The 23,709-nt window shown below is 50.0% G+C and overlaps 1 protein-coding gene across 2 annotated transcripts in view; it reads right to left on the minus strand.

The window, feature by feature from the left end:
• MYRIP (myosin VIIA and Rab interacting protein) overlaps positions 1-23,709 on the minus strand; it is a 162,044-nt gene that overhangs the window by 30,026 nt on the left and 108,309 nt on the right. For both annotated transcript variants that reach the window (XM_070391557.1, XM_070391555.1), the window contains 6 exons: positions 23,176-23,273; positions 22,932-23,012; positions 18,684-18,806; positions 10,066-10,219; positions 5,757-6,397; positions 1,171-1,410 (listed from right to left, as the gene is read on the minus strand). In XM_070391557.1, coding sequence (XP_070247658.1) covers positions 1,171-1,410; positions 5,757-6,397; positions 10,066-10,219; positions 18,684-18,806; positions 22,932-23,012; positions 23,176-23,273 — 1,337 coding nt within the window. The remainder of the gene's footprint in view (positions 1-1,170; positions 1,411-5,756; positions 6,398-10,065; positions 10,220-18,683; positions 18,807-22,931; positions 23,013-23,175; positions 23,274-23,709) is intronic.

Raw genomic sequence — 23,709 nt, forward strand, 5'->3', positions numbered from 1 at the left:
CAGTGGCATCTGGATAAAGCTCTCTCTACAGAAGCTTGGCCTGGCTTCTCCCTGGTACCTCAACTTGACTGCTGAGCAGGCGAAGGGGGCTCACTCACGCATGCACGTGGGTGACCAGTAACTTGTTGGTGTAGATGGCATATTCTCAAAACAGGAAAAGACTGATCATACATGCAAGGAAATCTAAAAGTTTCCAGACAAGAGCTTCTCTCGAGTTACAGACGAGGCAGCTTGCTGTGAAGGAAGGAGCCGGTTATTTGAGGCCAAGCAGGTGCGTGGTGCAGTCCCAGCTCTGAAACCTGCTAGATGTGGGTGGGGGGATGTTCCTTCCTGAGTATCTACTTCGTAGGGTTTTTACTAAAGGAAGTAAACAGAGGACACAGTCAAGTGTCAGCCTCTTCCCCTCCACTGGAGGTATCAGGGGTTTTCCTGACGCTGACGTGGCCAAGTTCAGCCTGAAAGTACATGGAGAAACTGCCGAGGGAACCCAGGCACACCGAGGAGGAGGGGGCAGAGCACTGGCCAGAGGCAGGGCGTCTGGGATCCCTTTCTTCAAGGGTTGGGTCTACCTCTTGTGGTTATCAAACAATGTTGCTTGGACCTCTGGCTGACAGGTGGGGGTGGGGGAGTGGGAGGAGGTGTTTGGGGCTCTGGGAGCCCTGGGAGTGGAAGGGTTTTTAACCTGTTTAAAACTCCGGAATTTCACATACGGATTCTGAGGCTAAGGCAAACACACACAGATCTGAAAAGTGCAGGGATAAACGGTCCAGCAGGCCACCTCCACACGAAGACCACGCATGGAGCGTCATCACTGCCTGAAGGAGGGATGGGTACATGATCCCAACCCGCAGGCAGAACCCCCCGGGGCGAGGTGGGATAGCCCTGCTCCTCACCAATGAGAGAGATCAGAGCACGAAACTACAGACGTGAGCCCGAAGGGCTGTGTCGACGAAGGAGAGTTCGTGAGAGCCGAGAGGTCTTGGAAGCCTTCCATACAACACAACGCCAGGTCCCGAATGTGCCACTCAGAGCTCATCACGAAGGGCTCCCCGGGGTTCTCCCAAGCGCATGGGGAGGGCCATTTTAGAGGGAGCTCTTTGGGGATCCCATCCATCTCTGTGCAAATACAGAACCTTTCCCCAGACCCGGCTGCAGAAAGAGGGCCCTTACCTTCTTCAGCTCTTCCTGGATGCTCTGGCTGTTGTCTTCAGAGGACAGACTTTCTTTCTGATTCTCGGACTCTGTCTTGGGCTCGGACTCCTGATCCTCCCCCGAAGACGTCTCCTTCTCACTCATCTTCATCGCCAACTCGAACAACTTGTTTCTCACTTTCTCCTCCGTGGTGTCGACACGGGTCCGGGGGTGCCGAGTCTCATTGCCGCGGTCGGTCTCTGGTAAGTCACCCAACACCTGAGTGAAAACCAGAATGGTGAGCTGAGGACGCCTCTCCTACAGTCATGTGGTTCGTCCCCAGTGGCACCCAGGGAGGATCGTCCAGGAAAGTGACAGCTCTCTGACCTGGTCTGGAGAAACACAGATGGGCTTTTACTTTTCACTTTTATTTCCTCAAACACATGCATCTTAACACTTTGTTAAAGGGTTCGGACAGGTGAGCATCTGCACTCAGAGACACGTTGGAATTCATCAGGAGTTTTTAGTCACAAAATACTTGCTGAGCGCCCAGCCTGAGCGGCACCGTGCTGGTGCTGATAAGGCAAGGCTGAGCAAATCCGGCCCAGCCTAGAGGAGGCACAGTAAAACCTTCCATACTAGCCGCCATGATGGCGCGTGCAGAGAAGGGGGTGGGGTGGGAGGGATGCTCTGATAGCCACTAAGGGGCACTTGCTGGGAGACGCTGGGGATTAGGCAAAAGCCTTCCTTGTGGAATCAATGTCTGAGTTGAGCATCAAAGTATAGCAGCTACTCAGCTCAAAGGCAGAGAGGGAAGAACAGGATTCCAGGCAAAGGTTTTGAGACGCAGCAAGGTCCTTGCACATCTGTAGGGAATACTGTGGTATTCCCTTGGTAATTATGGTTCTAGCTTAGTGATGACACTGACAGCTCCTACTCTCCACTTGGTGAACATCTCCTAAGCTCCCCCTGTGAGCAAGTCCCTGACCAGGCCTGGGGAACTCCAGGAGCACCTGGAGGCTGTGACTCTCACTTATTCTTGGCCTTGACGTGGACAGATGTATATGGAATGTTAAGATAACCTCAGCATACCATCAGGGTCTACTAGACCCAATTTTAGTGTTTGAGTTTCCTCATTGAGTTAGTTGTTCAATCTATTTATAAGGCTTGATATCTCATAACTTTTATTACTTTGTGAATGGCTTCCAAAGAATAGAAAATGTACTTATATTTTAAATAAAATAAAACATTCTATCTTGCATTTACCACAGGGGTTCACTGGGCCCTTTTGTAACTCTAAGGTACACGATGGGATCTTCGTGATCTAATTCTTCCCATCTTTTGAAATATTTTGCTGTTTCATCACCCTGGGAGATATTTTTCATGATTACTCATCAGTTATTCCCAATTATGCTAGGAGACTAAGATAATAATACGGAAGAAAAGAATTGCCTAGAAGAATGATTCAATAGTGAAATAAATCATCACCGTTTTGAGTCTGCTTTTAGCTCACTGCATACAGTTGAGAATTCAAAATTTCATAATGACAAAGAGAAGAAATGGACAGAGAACAATGCTTCACAATTATTAGGTGACTCAGAAGATGAATTGGCAGAGGAGCACAGCTCTCCAGACTCTAACAATGATGGTGAAGTTGACTGTATGAGTAAAATCTCAGACCAAGACTCTTCAGGTGATAACATCCTAGGTGACTTATCTTAAACTCAAGAATCCATGAGCACACAATGTATTCCTAAGGACAAGAAAGTATGATATTTTCATTTAGTTAGTCACTCGACAGGAAGAGCTTCATCACGCACATTTGCAACCAGAATCTGGACCATCCTGTTTTGCTAAAAAGATGTGTGACAGTTCTGGCCCGGTGGCTCAGTTGGTTAGAACAAAAGGTTAAGGGTTCGCCCGGTTGGTGTGGCTCAATGGTTGAGAGTTGACCTATGAACCAGGAGATCACAGTTCGATTTCCAGTCAGAGCACAATCCTGGGGTTGTGGGCTCTATCTTCTGTGGTAGGTGTGCAGGAGGCAGCTAATGGAAGATTCTCTCTCATCATTGATGTTTCTATCTCTCTCTTCCTCTCTCTGAAAATCAATAAAAACATTTAAAAAAGAGAGAGAGACAACTTTGACAACCTGCTATTTAAAATAATAATAATAATTTTTAAAAAGGTTGCAGGTTGGATTCTCAGCCAGGGCGCATACCTAGATTGCGGGTTTGGTCCCCAGTCAGGATGCATATGGGAGGCAACTGATTCATGGTTCTTTCTCACATTGATATTTCTCTTTCTCTCAAATCAATGAAAACATACCCCTGGGTGAGGATGAATAAATAAATAAAGTGTCTTTTAAAAAGCTTTCTTAAACAAGGTACAAAATAAAAAAATAAAGGAAATAACTGATAAATTATTATTAAGAAAAACGAATGACAAATTATTAGCAACAAAAACTTTTGCATGTAAAATGAAGTTAAGGCAAAAGTGATAAACAAGGGGAGAATATTTTCAATGTGTAACCATCAAAAAATTAAAATCTACAACATAATTACAAAATAAAACTGATTCGGAAAAACCAATAAGAAAAAGGCAAGTGGTCCAATAAAATAATAGAAGGCGATAAATGTGTCTTACACAGAAGAAAAAAATGCAAATAGCTTTAAATATCGGGAAAAATGCGCAACCTCAGTTGTAACTATGAAAATGTTAACTGGAAAGAAATGCATTTCTCCCCTCACTTAAGGTGGTGACAGTTTCACAGGCTGAGGGCACTTGGTACTGTGGACAACAGGGGAAACACTCAAACAGTGCTTGGCCGCGTGAACTGCTATGAGGCTTTGGGAGCTTGATCTGGCCAGTACTCATTAGAATGAAAGATCCACGTACCTCGAGTCAGCAATTCTACTTCCTGTACTTGTGTAAAGAGACCTGCACAGCGATATTCTCCGCAGTGTTGTTTATAACCTCAGCCTCTGGAAAGTCTTTAATGTCCATCTTTCTGGGAACTGTGGGTGGTGGTCCCTCCCCACCATGGAGAGTGGAAAGCCCAGGGGGCTGGGTGGACGCTGGCAGCAGCCTGCCCCCGTGGGGAAGTCTTCCATCACTAGCATCACTTAGACTTTTCCGTGCATGGTTCAGAGTGATAAGAAAGAGACTGACTTCTGTTAGATTTAGTTTTGTTTAAGAACTCCCTACAGGCAAGGCACCCTCACTGCTTGCACCCCGGATGGATTGCTCCCGCTCCCACTCTCGGGGACCACGCGATGCAGGTACGATGAGCAGTTCTGTGTGTGCTGACATCCCTATGACTTATTGTTAAGAGAAAGAGGAAGAAGAATATGGATAGAAAGACGCTGGTTTTGCTAAAACACAGATACATTTACAGAACTATATTTCTAAATGTACTATATGCGTATAAATGCACAAATACAACTGTGGTCATTTGGGGGAAGATAACAGGGATTTAGGGTTGTGGTCAAGGGGGATGATATCTGTGTTTTGAAATTTATAATTTAAAAGCATACAGGTAAACTATAATATATATTTTTTTCTTTTTGAGAAGAGAACTGCTCTAGTAAACTAAAGAGAAGGGAGGATCGGGAGGCCAGAGTTTCGAAGTCCCTGGAAGTGCAACGCCATCGCCACCTAGTGGAGAGGAGAGGACACTGCCAGGGGAGGTGGACACAACACTGGTCCAAGCCATCATCACCTTTCTCTCGGCGCTTGCCTTCTCTTTATTGACGCCTTGCAAAGATGAATACCAAAAGATAACTTGCAAGCCACTTCAGAATAAACAGAAAGCTTCAGGCACCTACTTATGCTGCATATATGGCATTTTATACCTGCAAGTGTGCAGACGACCCTCAAGAATATTCCGGAGGGAAGTTACTCACGGTTTCGGGAAAGCAGACTGCACCTGAGCTAGGTGATAATGATTCCCAGTTGCACAGAACTTTATATTTTCTCTATCGCCACAACAATCCTGAGATCACTTTTAATGATCTTGTTTTACAGAGAAAATGAGAGCTTAGCCCAAATGAGGGCCTTTTCTAGGCACGATATGCACAGGTCAGGTAGGACTGACGCCAAATTCTGTGACATTCACTCCCCTCAACCCTTCTTCGAAGTGGGTTCCACGAGTATCTCCATTTACAGACGAGGAAGCTGAGACCTAGAGAGATGCTTTGCCCAGGTCACATAGCTGGACTTGAACCAGGAAGGCTGACTCTAGGCCCCAGGCCCTTCCCCTGGTGCCAGTGGCCCTCACACTTGCATGCACAGGATTATCAGGAGAGTTCACTACCACAGAGATGGCTGGATCCAGCAGGACTGGGGTGGGGCCTGCGAATCTGCATTTCCAGCATGTTCCCTGATGCTGCTGGTCCGGGGCCACACCTTGCAAAGCTACTTTGAACCCTAAGCTCTCATTTCTGAGGGGCCGTGGAACGCCAGAGTTGATGTGACCTGTCTGTGTCGCTCAGCTACCTAGCAGCAAACATCATGATGAGAATCTGGGTCTGAAGTCTTAACCCCGGACTCTCTATGCCAACCGTGTTTGAAGGAGTGCACATCCTCCCGGAAAGTGTGCGCGCGCTTGCACGCACCTATTTTATTACCTGGTGGGTGTTCAGCTCCTGGGAATGGGCATTGGGGGAAGATAGCTCCTTGCTTGGATCCTCTGAGCCCACGCGGGCCCTTCTCCACCTCCGGGCCCGCCGGTCTGGCACGTGGGGGGCCTCCTCAGGCTCGCTGCTGTCCGAGGTCTCCCTGCTGGCTGCCTGGGGATTGAAGTTCACGTCCAGCTCCCCCTGGAGGTGCATCTTTTCGGCAACAGGGGTCCTAGGAGCCTTCCTCTGCAGCCAGGACAGTCTGGCCCGATGGTGCCCTGTTTCCCGGGAGGAGCCCGTGGAGGACGTCTCTGAGTCAGAGCACGTGGCCTCGAGGTGGGGGGAAAGCCTGGAGGGAGCAGAGGTGGCGGAGGGGACTTGGTCCAAGCCTTGGGCCTGCGTGGGCTGAGGCTGGGGGTTCCTGGGCAGATCCTGGGGCCGTGGGCATAGCGTGCTCAAGGCCTCACTCCAGTCAAAGTCCTCCTCGCTGTCGGAGCCCATCTCGTCGTAGGCGGAGGCCACGCTGGAGGCAGCCTCCAGGGCCTGGAATGCGCCACTCTTAGGTTTGGCCAGCATGCGGGCGGGGGGCAGAGCGCCATCCTTCAGCGCCACCCAGTTCCCATCGGGGCTCTGCAAAACGGGGGCCCGGTCTGTAGGTGGGAGGGAGAGAGAAACCAGATGGCCGTTATCAGCTTAGAGCAGGTGGGGTTGCCACCTGCCACTGCCCCATGACTGGCTCCTGGGGTCTTGGGGAGCAGCTGCTCTAGGAAGTCCATAGGGGCACACCTAACTGGGGACAAGTTTAAAGGTCCCCAGGAAGTCCCTCGAGGCCTCCGAGGGCCCCAGTGCTGCACAGATGAAGAGAAACTCAGAGATCTGACTCCTATCTAATGCCACCCAGGTAGATGGTCCCCTCCATCTCCGAGAGTCGCCCCACTCCTGTCCTCGGCTGGCCTGGCCTGGGCAGCGAAGGGGAGAGGGGAAGCCTGCTGCTGGCAGCCTCAGGTCCTGGCCCTTTGACTTTGGCCATGGTTTTGTCTCTTAGATCCTCCTTTTCCTCACTGGATGGGAGAAGACCCCATCACCTGATTCCATCACCTGCCTGGCCCACCTCACAGGTTAGCACACCCTGCCCTCAGCAACTGTACAGACCTCACTCACAACAGCCTTGACAGATGGCGTGGGAGTCGGCCCGGTGCCGCCTCCTCTCCTCCCCTGCCTTTGGCAATCCCAGGTTGCCATGTTCCCCTGGGGAAGCTAGAAGTTGGCCAACTTCTTTCTCGGCAAGAGCACAGACGTCTCCACGAACACTCAGCCCTATGAAAACCTTGGTTGTCGAGCTGCATCATGGGAACTGCTCAACGTCGCATCTGGGCTCCAAGACCACATTCTCTTTGTCCACTGGGGGCATCCTCTGGGACCCTGCTCCTCTCCATCCCCTCCCCTGTCCAAATTCTCACCCTTTCCTGGTTGTGCAGACAGTAGTCAGCGAGCAACTGGGGGCAGGGACCGTCCCCTGATCTTCACGTCCCAGCTGTGCGCACAGGAGATGTTCGGTCAAGGTCTCTAAGTGAGTGTGTGTTTGGGGGGACCCGCGAGCTGCTGTGAGCGCTGTCAGGACTGAGGCAGAGTTGCTACGGCTCACTCAGCCCGCAGTGCCCCCGGCGCTGACCCCAGCTGTGGACCGACAGGCTCCAGAACCAACCCTCCCCCTGATGCAGAAACAGAACTGCTGACAACAGCCCAGTGGACATTAACCTTCTACGGTGACCTCCATCTCCAGGCCTCCTCTGTTCTGCATCTCTGCTCCGCTAAGGCTGGGCCATGCCCCCGGGAGTGATCTGCCTCCTGCTGTACATATCGGACAGCGGTCAGGACCTCTGGGGTTGGCCTGGATATTTCAGCACGTCAGGGGCCCAGCATTCCTCAGGAAAACCAGCGGTTTCCTACACAAGCGCTTTATTTATTATTTATTTTTCATTCTCCATCTTCCTCCTGAGGGATGCATGGATGTTTGGACCGAGTGTGAAATGTGTGTGTGTGTGATGTTGTTGAACTAAGTTTTCTGCGTACACAGAACTGATGAATTACACGCGGGTGCCTTGTTTTACGGAATATTATGCACGCAATTGTGTTTTGAAAAGCAGAGCCCTCTGCAAATGTATGCGGAGTGCTCGTAATTCAGCGGGGAACTGTTTTGTGGAGTGGAGTGTCTTTTAGAAGGTTTATCATAGCCTTTAAGTGTACCAGTGTGTACGTTTGAATTCTGAAATGCTGTTCTTGTCACTGCTGCCTGTTTGTTTTTCAGGTGGGGGGACTCTCACTGTCAATTTGAAAAAGCTGTGATCGGAGCCACGGTGTGTGCGTGTGAGGGCCAGGGTGCTCCCAGCTGTGGGGTCCCGGGCAAGCCACTCACGCTCACTGTCCCTCAAGGCTTTCACCTGGCACGCAGGATAATGGCAGTGCTTGGGAACGCCGTGGGAGGAATAAACAAAATAGGGCCCGCAGGCGGCCGCTGTCCCTTGTAAAGCAAGTCTTAAAAGCTAGTTATTTATTATTCTTTAGTGAAGATCTATTATGCGATGTTCTCAGAGGTCCTGTGGAATCTAAGAGTTCCTTCTCTGTGATAATTTTCCATCCAGGTGAGAGAGAAAGAAAAAAAAACATGAATGAACGAATGAATGAATGTGGGTCTGTCGGGCAACAGCAGGGGGAAGAAAACATCTAGAAAGGGAAAATGCACTTAAGGAAACCCAAAACCATACGCATACATAAGGAAAACTTCATGTGCTCACAGAATCTCCACAATTTCTACTGACAGGTCCTAAAAGGTTCACATGGAAAGATTTCTTCTGGAAGGTCTTTAGAATAACTGTTAAAAAATACTTCATGTTTTTTATTCTTTGCACTGTGATAACAACAGGATTGGCTTATATGGCTGTTAGTTAAGTCTTTGCCCTGACAGAGCAGAAGTGATAGCACAATCCTTGAAAGCATTGTGGGTATTTTGCTGCTAATTTATTGTTACGGTTGCTGAGGAAAGGGGTCGAGATTTGGGGGGATACTATGGGTGGAAGTGCTCTCTATGGCTCCCTCTTGTGGGGACAACATTCCTAGCTTCCATCACAGGTATACGTATTTAGGTGAGGAAGGAACCGACCTGTGTGGGGTGGGGTGAGCATCTTTATCCCAGTTATGGGGCCCAGGAGACCTCCCTGGCCTGGGCACAGGGGCTTCCCGGCCCTCGGCTGCTCCCCAGGTGATTCCAAGCATCTGGCAGCCTTCTGATGTGTGTGTGACTCTGGGAAAGGGACTCAGCTAGTTTGGGCCCCTTAGGTTGGGAGGGATCACATGACTTGACAGCTTAATAAAGGCCTGTGTGTGATAGATGTTGAGGAGTTTCTGCAGAGGGAAGTCCAATTGCCCTGTACAGAGGTGAGGCATTCCAGAAGGAGGAGCAGGAAGAGGGAACAGCAATGCCCTCCTCCTGTGTGGCAGAGGAAAAAAAAATCATGTGTCATCCACCCCCACTTCCACAGCAGAGCCAGGCTCCTGGGATGCATTTTCCCAGCCAGGACTACATTTCCCAGGATCCCCTGCTTCAAGGTGGGGCCATGTGACTAGTTCTTGCTCCTGGGATGGGAGTGAAGGTGGTGCAGGTGTCATTTCCCTGCTGAGGTGGTTAGACAGCAGGTGCACCGACTTCTCCATTCTCTCTTCCTCCACCTGCTGGCCGGACGAGAATGACCAGCAGAACACTCGGAGGCCCTAGGGGCCGGCAGAGCCACAGGGTCGAGGAGCCTCTGAAAGCCTCCTGCAGCCAGGACACGGCACTGCACGGCTGCCTGATGAGAACTAAAACTATGGCATTAACCCACCTAAAGGTGTGGTTCACTTGGCATAGCAAGTGTCACCCTAACAAACATGTCGGGCTTCAGAAGGGACACTCTTATAACCAGACACTGGGACCCAAATCCCTTTGAACGCTGACCTGTCTGCTGGGTTGGATTAGCGTTCCCGGCCTGTATGAGACATCCTCCCCCGTCCACGGACCAGGGGATAGTCCTCGTCTCCACCCACTCTACAGGCAGCTGCCGTGGGCTGTGCAGCCATGTGAGTTGCACACACACGTCCAGGAGTCCTCCCCCCCCTCCCCCCACTGTCCCACGGGTCTCACAGGAACACTGCCCAGGCTGCCCACAATGGGCACACGCTGCTCAGATGACAGGAGAAGAGCTGAGCGGCCACGTGGCAGCCAGAAGCCTCCAAACAGCACAGTTAACCCACAGGCCAACCAGATGCTGCTTAAAACACTCACCTGTCTGGTCCGGACTGTCCAGGCTCCTCCAGCTGGGCCACGCCGACTCCTCCCTGGGCTGCTGGGCCAGGCTCCCCGGCTGCCTCGACGCAGCCTCCAGCAAACAGGTCTGCAGGGCATCTTCTCCGATGGGTGAGAACTCGGACGGGGACCGCTGTGGGCAGAAAGGAGGGGAAAGGGCGAACTCAGGGGTGCAGGCCCCGGGAGGAAGGCCTTCAGCTTTGTGGCCGACACTGCACAGCTTGGAGGAGACTGACAGTGTGGCCTTTTCTCGTGTTCTGGTTAAAAGCTGCAAATCAGTACAGAGGGCCATACAATGGCAGAAACGGTTCCTGCTCATTCCACCGCCAGCAGGCCAGCCTGCACTAATGGAACAGACAGAGCCAGTTCTCACGGGGCTCCGTATCCAGCCAACCCCCAGCTAGTACTTCTCAGGGCCGATTACATGTAATAAAAGTAAAAGCATCGTTTCCTCGAAGACTCCGAACCTGAGTTTCAGCAGGGTGGACAGTAAGCCACAACGTAAGTGCTGCAACAGATAGACAAGTGAGCCAGAGTGGTCAGTCCACAACCCAGAACTCTCGCAACACAGTCCGACGTGGCGCCTGAATGAAAGAAAGGGAAATACACTCCGATCCAAGGAGAAGTGGGAGAAGTGGGATTTCCAATGACTGACAGGAACCTTGTTTAAACTGTATCATAAATATGTTATAAATATTATCTATAGAGAATCTGAAGCTCAAATGTTATAAATAAGGAATTTCATCCAACAGAGACCCATGTTCCCCTTGTCACTTAATGAAGGAATCCTCTTTTACTGGTGACCTAGTTTTCTCTTTTTATATCGACAAACCCAGGAGGGAAAGGGCAGGGAAGAGGCAAGGCCCCCCCCCCCCCCCGCTCCCCCCCCCCCCCCCCCCGCAGCCCGCCCCCCGCAGCGTCTAGGACAGCAACGTGAAACCAAGGACTGTCTCTAATGCTCATCCAACCAAGCAGTCTGTCTCCACCTGCTGGCATGTGATAGAAGTGAAAGCACCTTTTCCTCGAAGACTCCAAACTTAAGTGTCAGCAGGGCTGCCATAGACAAGTGAGCCAAGAATGGTCAGTCCACAAGCCCTGGGCCTGGTCAATGCAACAGCCCAACGCCTCCTCTCCCACCACAGGTGCTAAGAAGATAAAAGGAGGTGCAAGGAGACAAAGGAGAGTGCTTCTGGGGAGCTGTAGGCAGGCCCTGGGTGGTTGGGGGTGGACCCAGGAGGGGAGGTGATGGCAGGGCCTGGGTGGTTGGGGTGGACCCAGGAGGGGAGCTGTGGGCAGGCCCTGGGTGGTTGGGGTGGACCCAGGAGGGCAGCTGTGGGCAGGCCCTGGGTGGTTGGGCGTGGACTCAGGAGGGCAGCTGTGGGCAGGCCCTGGGTGGTTGGGGTGGACCCAGGAGGGCAGCTGTGGGCAGGGCCTGGATGGTTGGGATGGACCCAGGAGGGCACTGTGGGCAGGGCCTGGGTGGGTGGGACGGACCCAGGAGGGGAGCTGTGGACAGGGCCTGGGTGGGTGGGACGGACCCAGGAGGGCAGCTGTGGGCAGGGCCTGGGTGGGTGGGATGGATCCAGGAGGGGAGCTGTGGGCAGGGCCTGGGTGGTTGGGGTGGACCCAGGAGGGGAGCTGTGGGCAGGGCCTGGGTGGGTGGGATGGACCCAGGAGGGCAGCTGTGGGCAGGGCCTGGGTGGTTGGGGGTGGACCCAGGGGGGCAGCTGTGGGCAGGCCCTGGGTGGCTGGGGTTGGACTCAGGAGTCAACTGGACCTGGGCCTTTGCTGTAATACCTTGGCCAACTGACTGAATTACTTTTCAAAAAATATTTTTTTCCCATCACAATTGACATTCAATTATATTAGGCTCATGTGCACAACATAGTGATTAGACATTTATGTAACGTATGAAGTGGTCCCCCTGATAAATCCAGTACCCATGCAACACCATGCAACTGCTCTTCCACAGACTGTGAGCTCCCTGAAGGCCAGGAGAGACTTTTTAGGGGGGGTCCTCAGTCCCATGTTTGTGACTGAATGTGTGGGACTCAGGTCTGGCCTGGAGGAGCTGACAGCCTATTGCCAGGTGCCGTGTTACTGTAAGCTCACAGGAGATACTTCCTATTCCCCTCTCCAAGCTCCTCACTGTAAATCACGCAGAGCATATGTTCAAAAAAGGGGAAAGTAGCCAGGCCAGCATGGCTCAGTGCTTGAGCATCGACCTATGAACCGGGAGGTCACGGTTCGATCCTGGTCAGGGCACATGCCCGGGTTGCAGGCTCAATCTCCGGCAGAGGTCATGCAGGAGGCAGACAATCAATGATTCTCTCTCATCACTGATGTTTCTCTCTCTCTCTCTCCCTTTCTCTCTGAAATCAATAAAAATGTATATTTAAAAAAAGGGGGGGAATAATATTTAATGTTTCATTTTATAGTGGCTCAAATAGTAATTGATGCATCTACATGTGTGTCTGCAGGAGGCGGGTGGGATCATTTTTATGAGACAAAAATGTCCCCCAAGATACAAAAGCCAAGGCCAAAAAATAGAAAGTCCCTCGCTGGTCCCAACAGGGGAGATGGGATATATGTTCTTCATGAGAAAGCTGGGGGTGCCAGGCTTTTATAATCTACGTCAGACAAGCATTGTTTCCCACTAGAAAATGCTCTTTCCTGATATTCACAAAAGGCTCCAAAGAACTGTCTGTAACCAGTCACAGGACACTGCTGGCCCGGCCTCCAGCCAGGGCAGAAAAGCCCACTCAGAGACCCAGACCTGGTTTCACCACAAATGTGTTGCAATAAACACATTGAGCAGTAGATGGCGCCACAACAATGCTTTTATGGACCAGTTAGTTCAAGCTCTGTGGCTCCTGGGAAGTGATGGGATTACCTGAGTAATTTATTTGCTCATAACCTTGGGCCGGGCCGCTTGTGCCCTTGCTTTCCCACCCACAGACTCTACCTTTCTCCCCTTCCTCTAACCTACCCGAAGGCTCGTGGAAGAAGCAGGGCTGGTGATGTCTGGGAGGGTGGTCTGAGTTAGAGTCTGCACTTGTACGCAGGGAGGGCTGGGAACGCTGGTGGAGCCCGTGGTCCAGGAATGCCAGCATGGCATGCCAGCAGAGCCTTGCAACGAGGGACTTGAGAATTCGAGCTTTCAAACAGGCTGCGCCTCTTAACTCTGCAGGCACTGACTATGGGTGGTGTGTTAGGTCAAGTCCAGCTTCTCCTCTTGCTATGTGGGCTCTTGGGGGAAACTTCAACCACGCTAAGCCTCAGTTTCCTCATGCAAAGGGATCAGTGTCAGGTCAGGCACATGGAACACACTCAATAAACAGCAGCTAAAATAAGAGCAGTTATTAAGGCCTATCACTGAGCCAGGCACCTTATCCATCCTCTCACTCAGTCTGATTGGGTGTGCATGAGTAAACTGAGGCAGGCATTGAGCTCAGGTCTGCTTGGCTCCAAGCCCATGCTCTTCCATGCCCTCTGGAAGCTGTGCCTGAGCCTTTGCTGGAAGCCTGGGAGCAAAGCACTCCTGGTTACCGTGCAGAACCTGCCACGGAGCTCTCCGGCCCTGCAGCTCTGGGTGAGACACCCAGTGTGATCATCAGTTACCTCTGGGATCAGTAACCCTTGAACAATGTGGGGTTTAGGGACGCTGACCCCCATGAAGTGGAAAATCCACGTATAACTTTTGACCCCCCCTCAAAACTTTACCAATAGCCTATAGTTGACCGGAAGCCTTACTGATAATACAAACAGTTGATTAACATATTTTGTATTATATCCATACTAGTGGCCTGGTGCACGAACTTGTGCACATTGAAAGGAAATTAATTAGAAGAAATTTTTTAATATTGCTATTCACCCTTTCTCTATAATAGAAGTATCAACCAAATTCACGATCAACAATGACAGATGGAAACATACGCATGCAATTGGTGTAGCGAGAGCTTTATATGTATTGCGCATGCGGGAGTCAACTTAGCCTTTTATAGACATAGAATAAACTTGCTTAATTAGACCTGCTTTCTGATTTAGCTAAACTTTTTCCAGCCCAGTGAAGCATCCCAACTTCTCTCTCAGGTAATTGTCAGCAACACAGCAGTAAATATCTACATGAAGCAGATTATTATTGTAGATCATGCAGGGAGAACAAAGGGTAAAATATTTAACTGCAGCAGTGTTTGACTATATTCTGCACAGTGAAAAAACCTGAAGTCACTTTCAAGGTCCACCATTCCTTACTTCTTTTCGATTGGGTCAAGTTTCTAAGCTTTCTAAATCTCTGTTTTCTGGCTAATGAAAAGAAAATAGGATTCCAACAAGTCTCCTATCTACCTACTCCAGGACTTCTGTAAGGATCAAATGAGATGAGGCCCTGGAAAACACAGACATTCACAGACATTTGGTTACAGTGTAAAATGTTTCCACCTGGCTATAAAGCAAGTCATGTTCCTAGGCTAAAGAAACTCCAAGGAGGCTAGTTGCTAGGGAGAGGAAGCTGGGTGTTGCTATGTGACATCATTACCAGGATGGACACTTAGCATATTAGCCTTTATATAGAGAGATTATATACTGTCTTCCATTTTTTAAACAAATTAAAGAAACTGATTTCAGAGAGAGGAAGGGAGAGGGAGAAAGAGATAGAAACATCAATGATGAGAGAAAATCATTGATTGGTTGCCTCCTGCATGCCCCACTGGGGACCAAGCCCATAACCCAGGCATGTGCCTTGACCAGGAATCCAAGCAGGACCTCCTGGTTCATGGGCTGATGTTCAACCACTGAACCACACTGGCCAGGCTGTATATTGTTTTCTTATAATAAAGTAAGCTAGAGAAAAGAAAATATTAAGAAAATCATAAGGAAGAGAAAATACAGTATTTGTTGGAAAAAAGTCCACACAGAAGTGGACCTGTGCAGTTCAAGCCCCGTTTTTCAAGGGCCAACTGCCCCTTCCTTTACAGTCGCTGTGTCCTGAGTGGGCAGCAGCAGAGCATTCTACCTACACCTTTCGGAAGGGCGCTATGATTGCTCTAATTGTCGTCATGGCCAACAGGGCAGGATCCCCGAGGCACTAATCACTATCAGAACAGTCTTCGTGGTCAAGGAGCTCACAGCATAAAACAGGGACAGAACGTTTTTAGCATCGAGGGCTGGGGAGCAAAGGGACCGGTAATAATGGTCAGATGACTCAACAATTGAGACAGCTTTGCTTTGTATTGGTAGGGTCAGTCGTAGCCATTGAATTCAATCCAATAATTATAACAATAATAAAAAATGACTTCAGGTCTGTGCGACAGCCAGTCAAAGGACAGAGCAACTATGAGGGAGAAAATAGCAGTGATTCAGTGAAACGGGGGAGGGAAATAGAAAAGAAAAGAGCAGAGACAGAGAGTCAGGGCCGGGCTTAGTCACTGGCATATCCCGAGTGCCTGGCCCCTGCTGCCATCATCATGATATCAAGAGGATCATCGTATTATTATTACAGAGACACATTTTTATATACAGGCACCCAAAGGCACAGGCACAGAATGGAATGAATTATAACCCTGGGCTAGACCTTTTAGGATATTGCATCATAAGGCTTTGAAAGGCGGGTGGTGCTGATCCCCTACAGGCAGAGAGCCACACAATAACGGAGGAAATTAAAAAGAGAACAATCATGCTGAACTTTTTTTCGTGAGAACAGATGAGAAATCCTGGCTGAATGGGAATGAATTAGGTTTGGGATTTGCAGTTAAGTCCAGGGAGCCTGCAGCGCTCCGAACTCAGCACAGTTACTCCCCGAGCCGTACAGAGGAAGACGCTAGATCAGTGGTTCTCAACCTGTGGGTCTCGACCCCTTTGGGGGTTGAACGACCCTTTCACAGGGGTCGCCTAAAACCATCGGAAAACACATATATAATTACATGTTGTTTTTGTGATTAATCACTATGCTTTAATTATGTTCAATTTGTAACAATGAAAATACATCCTGCATATCAGATATTTACATTACGATTCATAACAGTAGCAAAATTACAGTTATGAAGTAGCAACGAAAATAATTTGATGGTTGGGGGTCACCACAACATGAAGGTCGAGGCATGAAGGTTGAGAACCACTTCGCTAGATCAAGGGCATTGGAGCAGGAAAAGGGTATTCAATGCCTGGCCCCACCAACCAGCACATGGGTGACCTTAAGTAAGTTGTGTGAAAGCTTTAGCTTCCATTTCCCCACCTGTAAAATGGGTCTAATGATACCTGCATCCCCATCTTGTGATGGGCAGACAGAGTGCCTGCTCCTTACCCAGCGATGGTTCCTGTCCCCTCCCACTGGGGCCTCATCAGCATCTGTGGCCATTGTGCTGGGGCTGCCACTCATATTGTATTCCAGATGAATGGGGCTCCCACAGTCAGGCAATGTGGTGGCCTTGACCAGGCTCAGTCCCTCTCAGGTCCCAATTCCCAAATGTGGTCCCAGCACAGGCTCCTTCATCACAGGGGGTCTAGGGCCTGGAGTGGGCCAGGCGGGGCAGGGGTGCGGGGGGGGGGGGGGGCTGCTGGGGGGGTGGGGAGGGGGGACGGGGAGGAGAAAGAGGGGCAGCATTGGCTCCGCCCATGCGGGTGGGCAGTGTGCCCAGATGCACTGCATGGAACCCGTGAGGAAGCTGACCCTTGTCCACTGGATGTGCCCCCACCTCGAGGACGCCAGGCTGGCCCTGCTATGGTGCTGGTTAGAGGGGAAGGGCTAGGGGTCCTGGCCAAGGGAAGTTAGGCCTGTGACCACTGGCAATCAGGCTGCTCAGAGGGGCCAACTGTGCCCGGGGCCGAGCTGGATGCGGGATTTTTCTTTATTCCCCGAGTCAGGCGGCTCTGTGTGGGGCGGTTCCCCTGAGCACAGTGCGGCTCCTGATTAGCGCTTAGGTGAAAACACGCTGTTTCCGTGTACAAATCACGGCGCAGGGAGAACTCAGAGGAGGGGCCAGGAGGAGACTCCTTGATGAAACATCCAAGTTCAGGATGAAGGTTGCAGTGATCTCGTCCCTGTGGTACAGTGCCCACACCCCTGCCAGGCCACACAACCTGGGGTTAAAGTGTTAACCAGAAGGAGTGCTTACCCAAGGGGGTGCACCAATGTCCTTTATGGGCTTTTATTTCAAACCACAAATTTGAGGTTCTATCTCCCGATACCCCCTGTGACGCCCTGCCCGCTCCCCACCCCCGACCCCAAAAGTGGACTGATCCTGGGGAGTGGACATAACTTACAAAGAGATTCAAAAGATGCTTTAGAGTCAGAGAGGGACTTCCACTGGGCCCTATTCTATCCCAGCATCGGGAAATAAACCATATTCTGCTCTTTGCCCAGGAAAAAAGGAAGAAATGAGTCAGCTCTGTCTACCTCGGTGTCGAAGCCAGAGTGAAGACCGCGCTGCGTGGGAGGCAGGCGTCTGGCAAGACAGGTCTCCTGACAAGAAGAGAAAACCCCGGAGGTATTAGTGTAGAACCCAAGTGGGAACCCTGTGCTAAAAGGCTCCCTTAGTGAAGGCGGCAGCGAAATACGCCGACAGCATGTTGACAAAGGAAGGTCCTGCCAATCAGCCAATGAAGTTCAATCTCTGATAAAGCCATAAGGATGCTTCCTGTCAGCCCCATGCACCTGGCGGCTGGTGAATCCTGGGCAGAGTCTATGCAGGCGAGGCTGCTGACCATCCCTTCTGGGATGGCGTGTCTGCCATGTGGCTGCTCTGCACACCCTTCTTTCACTCTGTTCAGAAAGGGGGTGCTTGCCCCTAACCCCCAGGAGGAATGGGGTAAGCACTAGGCATTGCTCCCCCACTCATGTGACTTTCCGGTTTTAAGCTGTACCTGTGTGTTGCCCTGGCCTCATGCTCTGCCTGCTGGCACCTGGAGCTGTGGAACCCACGCCCAAAGAGCCAGTCCTCCTCCTGCTGAGCCTCCCCAGGCTCAGCCTCTGCTTCTCCCACGCTCTGCGTGTCCTCCGCTGGGGCCCCTTACACAGAGAGCCTGGATTTCACAGGCCGGGTGCCGCTACTGCAGACATGAGCAGGCCCAGACCTGGGTCACAGGAAGGGCACTGTGCTTCGAGATTGTGCCCCTGGCTTAGTCTCAGGGTGACAGACAGGAAGGCTGAGCCACACCACGACTTCCCGATTATGTCTCCATGTGGCCATTTTGGTGACTCAGATGGCAGTGGCCATTCTCTTGCTGTCCCTTTCCGGTTTTGGAAAAGCAAGTGGTCTTCCTGATACAGCTTTTTATTTTCCTCAAGGGACTTAGTACAGCTCTTTCCGGGATGAATGAAAAAGTGCCTACTGACATCTTGATTTTCCCTGGATTGGTCTCTGTGGAGAAACCTACCTCTGTGTTCTTCACAGTCCCTTTGTATCTATTCTTTCTTTCTCCTCCCTCACCCCTCCTACCCGGACTCTCACACACACTTTCTCAGTTTCTCCCCCTGCCCACCACCCTATTCCTTTATGCCAGCCGGTGGGCACACGAGTTAATTCCAGATGGTTCCGTGTGCTGACCCCGTTTCCCGGGGAGAGCGTGTAGGACGCCTGCGTTACTGCCTGGAGACTCACCCAGCGGATGCTGGCGGCTGCGGTCCCCTCATCGGCCGCCTTCGCACTGCAGCTCTGGGGCTGTGACCACTCTGGCTCTTCTTCCATTTGCTGCTCACCTTTGCTCTTCTGTTTTCTTATGATCTGGGGAGGAGGTGGGGTGACAAAGGGGGAGAGTTATGGAGAGGCCTCGGAGTCTAGGTGGCGTGACCGGGACCATCTTTGGGATTTTTCTTTCAGCCACGCGAGAGCTTGGTTTCAACAGAAGGCCAGCCTCCTTCAGATCTGTCTTATGACAAAACAGTACAACTATGGCCTTGAACATTCCACAGCACTTTACAGTTTACAAATAATCGTTTTATGATGGCAACGACTTCTTCTCTTTACCAAGTGCCTATCATGTGCCAGACGCTGGGCCAGGCACCAGAGATCCTTTATCTCATTTAATCCTCAAAACACTGCTAAGAGCTACAGACTGTAACTACACCTGCTGTACAGATGAGGAAACAGGCTCAGAGAGGTTAAGTTACCAGTTAAGGATGCACAGCTCACAAAGAGTGGAGCTGGATCTCAAACCAGAGTCTCCGGCTGTAGATCTTGATTTTAGGAAGCATCGGGAAGGCCTGTGCAGGGGGCAGACAGCAGGAGTCATCAGGGTTGGCTTTGGCTTGCTCGCTCTGCTTGCTGTGTTGGGCACAGCCATGGGGACTGAATGAGTCCATTCATACAATGGTCTCTGGGCTCCCAACTTCCTACAGGCAGGAAGTAGCTGAGAAAATGGCTGAGCCACCAAGATGAACATATCCTCCAATGCCTTTTTGGACCAGACAAGATGATGAAGAGGAAGGCTGAGAGCCAAGGAAAGCAATGAACTACAGGGCATTCCCAGGGACAGACCTGGCCTAATCAAGGCCCACCCCTGACCTTCAGAGTGGGGACCTGGCACGTGCACCTAGCAGGATTTCAGAATTGCTATGGACTGGTCACCTCTCACCTTTGCAGGTGGGTGGGGTAGTGTTGCTGTCCTATTCCGGCATTGTGTGTTGGTAGGTGGGGACAGGTGACTTGTTTGCTTAGTTCATAGGTCTCCATCTTAAAAGGAACTGACTCTGAATCACATGTACAATGGCTTTGATCTGTTATTGACTGAGGCATTTGGGGGTCGTTAGGTGGGAAGAGTGTCATGTGGAAGAGACATGACTTACTGTGACTAAAAGGAAGACTGAATTTCTCCAATGCTCCCTTTGTTGTGTGAGTCTGTGCTTCTCCCAGGACAGGGAGAATATACAGGTGACCGTTTAATAACACAGGTATGAACTCCATGGGTCTACTTAAATGCAGATTTTTAAAAATCCACATATATGTGAATCCATGCAGTTCTAACCTGTGTGGTTCAAGGGTCAACTGTATTTTTCTTTTTTAAAAATATATTTTTATTGCCGAAACCGGTTTGGCTCAGTGGATAGAGCGTCGGCCTGTGGACTGAAAGGTCCCAGGTTCGATTCCGGTCAAGGGCATGTACCTGGGTTGCGGGCACATCCCCAGTAGGGGGTGTGCAGGAGGCAGCTGATTGATGTTTCTCTCTCATCGATGTTTCTAACTCTCTATCTCTCTCCCTTCATCTCTGTATAAAAAAGCAATAAAATATTTTTAAAAATATATATTTTTATTGATTTCAGAGAGGAAGGGAGAGGGAGAGATAGAAACATCAATGATGAGAGAGAACTATTGATCGACTGCCTCTTGCATGCCCCCTATTGGGGACCCAGCCTGCAACTTGGGCAAGTGCCCTGACCAGGAATTGAATAAACTGTGACCTTCTGGTTCATGGGTCGACACTCAACCACTGAGCCACACCAGCCGGGCTTACCTGTATTTTTCTTACTGCAGTTGAGAATCTGCATAAGCAGAAAGCTGACTTACTTTATACATGGATTTTCAACTGCACAGGTGGTTGCACCCCTAACCCCCACATTCTTCAAGGATCAAGTGTACCTCCCACCTTTGGCTTTGTGTTGACTGTGTGCTTGGCTTTGGCCAATGACATGTGAGGAGGGAGTGGGCTACAGGGAATTATGGCTGAGCCTAGGCCTTGATAGACATCACTGGCTTCCTCTGGCTGCCTTGTGCTTGGTCATGGTCATGAGTAGCTGATGTGCCCTTATTAGGGCCCCAGAGTGAACACATTTGATCCCAACCCACTGCTTTAGATGGAGCCAGTGCAGATGCATGAGCGAGAAGGAAACTGTGGTACAATAAAAAATATATTTGCTGTTAGACTGATTCCAGGTACAGAGCTTCAAAAATCCTTGGAATATTCTGAGTGACAAGAGTGTCTTTGTTGCCGAAGCCGGTTTGGCTCAGTGGATAGAGCATCGGCCTGCGGATTGAAGGGTCCCGGTTCGATTCCGGTCAAGGGCATGTGCCTGGGTTGCGGGCACATCCCCAGTGGGAGGTGTGCAGGAGGCAGCTGATCGATGTTTCTCTCTCATCGATGTTTCTGGCTCTCTATCTCTCTCCCTTCCTCTCTGTAATAAATCAATAAAATATATTTTTAAAAAAAAGAGTGTCTTTGTTATGCTAATGAGGCGACTCATGGCCAGGGCCACTAGATAGGAGGAGGCTGGTGGCTAAAAAAACAACCAACCAGAGAAAGACAAATACCATACTATTTCACTTACATGTAGAATCTTAAAAACAAAATAAAGGACAAACCAAACAGAAACATATTCATAGATATAGAGAGCAAATGGATAGTTGCCAGATTGGACAGGATTGGCTGATGGGTGAAAAAGGTGAGGGATGAAGAAGTACAAATTGGTAGTCACAGAATAGTCATGGGATGTAAAGTACAGCATAGGGAATATACTCAGTAATTCTGTAATAACTATGTATGGTATCAGGTGGGTATTAAACTTATCAGGGTGACCATTTCATAAATGTCTAACCATTAAGTTATAACCTGAAACTAATATAATATTGTATGTCAACTGTAATTGAAAAGCAATTAAAACCCCAATTCTGTAAACCAAGGAACTTTAAGCTCTACCCCAACCTCTGGGGAGGGGACAGGGACTAAAGATTGAGTTCATGCAGGTGGTCAATGACTTAAGCCAGCGGTGCTCAACCTGTGGGTCGAGACCCCTTTGGCGGTCGAACGACCCTTTCACAGGGGTTGCCTAAGACCATCCTGCGTATCAGGTATTTACATTATGATTCATAACAGTAGCAACATTACAGTTATGAAGTAGCAATGAAAATAATTTTATGGTTGGGTCACAACATGAGGAACTGTATTTAAAGGGCCAGAAGGTTGAGAACCACTGACTTAAGCAATTATGCTTACTTAATGAAGCCTCTATTAAAAACTCTGAAACACTGAGGCTTGGGGAGTTTCCTAGCTGGTACAGGCACAGAGAGGGCATGGACAGTTTGTACACCCATTCCACTGATCTTGTGGTCCCATCATCTCTTCCACTGGCTGTTCATTTGTATCTTTTATAATAATAAAGAGGTCATTGTAACTATAGCACTTTCCTGCATTCTATCGGTTGTTCTAGCAAATTATCCAAATTGAGGGAGGGTTATCGGAAGCCGTGAATTTGTAGAGGGCTGGGCAGATGTGGGTGACGCGGGGATTCCTGAGACTTGCACTGGCATCTTGTGGGACTGAGCCCTTCATGTGTGGAGTCTGTGCTAACTGCCTCGTGTCAGAACTGAATGGAATTCTCGGGGTTGGCGTACTGGCTGTGAAACACAGAAATAAGCCTGTTTAAAGCCACAGAGTTTTTGGGGTGGGTGGTTTCTAAGTTGTCATTACTGATAGACCTGGCAAAGGACAGTTTAGGCAACGTAGGTTGCAGGGGGTGACTGCAAGCTTTTTCTGCAAAAGACTGTTTGAGAAGTGTAAGAAGAGGATACCCACACATGCACACACGCACACACATGTACACAGGCATGCACACACACACACACACAGAGCTCAGGAAACAGGAAGCCAGTGAGTAACCTGCTCAGTGCTGAATTCCTGGCTCCCCACCCACCAGCTCCATCCCTAAAGGCAAACACACTCCATCCTTTGTCTTAGATTTTGCAGTGCAATCCCTCTGCATTAGCCTCCAGAGCACAGAGGACAAAACGACAAGGCACAGAAATGGTGCCCAAGACAACAACCACACCAGTGGTTGCTCTACAGCTCTCAGGGGGCCCTGCTCTGGGCCAGGGTGCTAAGTTGCCGTCATCGGATGGCCGGATGGCCGGGCCACCTACCTTCTGCAAGATAGTCGTGGCCAGCTCCTCAGTCAGCTCCTCCTTGTGGTCCCGCAAGTAACTGGCCTCATTCTGCTTGTCCTGCAGAGGGAGGGAAGAGAATGGCCGATTGCTGGGCAGGTTTGGGGTACAATCACTTTCGTGGGAGTGAGAGGTTGACACTGGTTTCCTGACAACCAGCACTTTTCTCTGGCAGCCAGGATCCCAACCCACACCGCCCCAGAGAGGAGAAGGGGTTCCATACCAGGCTGTCCCCATAGGCTTCTGCTTTGGAAATTGCCTCCTCGATGGCCTCTTCGGCCACACGTAAGGCAACGGCCAATGTGTCCATCATGCTGTGTCCTAGGAAACAGAACAGAGGTCACTTTCTGAAAGGGAATGACAGGTAAAATGACGGCTCCACTGGAAGCTCTTCTGCTCAGACCTCTGGGGAAGGAGCTGAAGTGTCAGAAAAGGCTTTATTTCAAACTAGAAATTTGTTTTTGCTTTTAACCTCTGCTCTGAGGGGACTATTACATTGGTATAAAAAAGTAGAAGTAATTTAGTAAGTGGTACATTCTTTATAAGAATACTTTAATATGAAGTGCCCAGGTATGTTGATTTTTATATTCCAACTCCAAACACTCACTAGTTGATCACCAAGTATCTGGCAGTTGGGTAGCAAATGCACTTCTCTAGGCCACACCTTGGATTTACTCATCTATTTTGATGACAGATCCATACAAATGGCAACCCCTAGAGACTCCCACACAGCAATACATAGTTGTATTAAGTGTTC

This window comes from Myotis yumanensis, unplaced genomic scaffold (genome assembly GCF_028538775.1).
Source record: "Myotis yumanensis isolate MYYU_CA2020_CCGP unplaced genomic scaffold, mMyoYum1.0.hap1 SCAF_14, whole genome shotgun sequence".
Lineage (NCBI taxonomy): Eukaryota > Metazoa > Chordata > Mammalia > Chiroptera > Vespertilionidae > Myotis > Myotis yumanensis.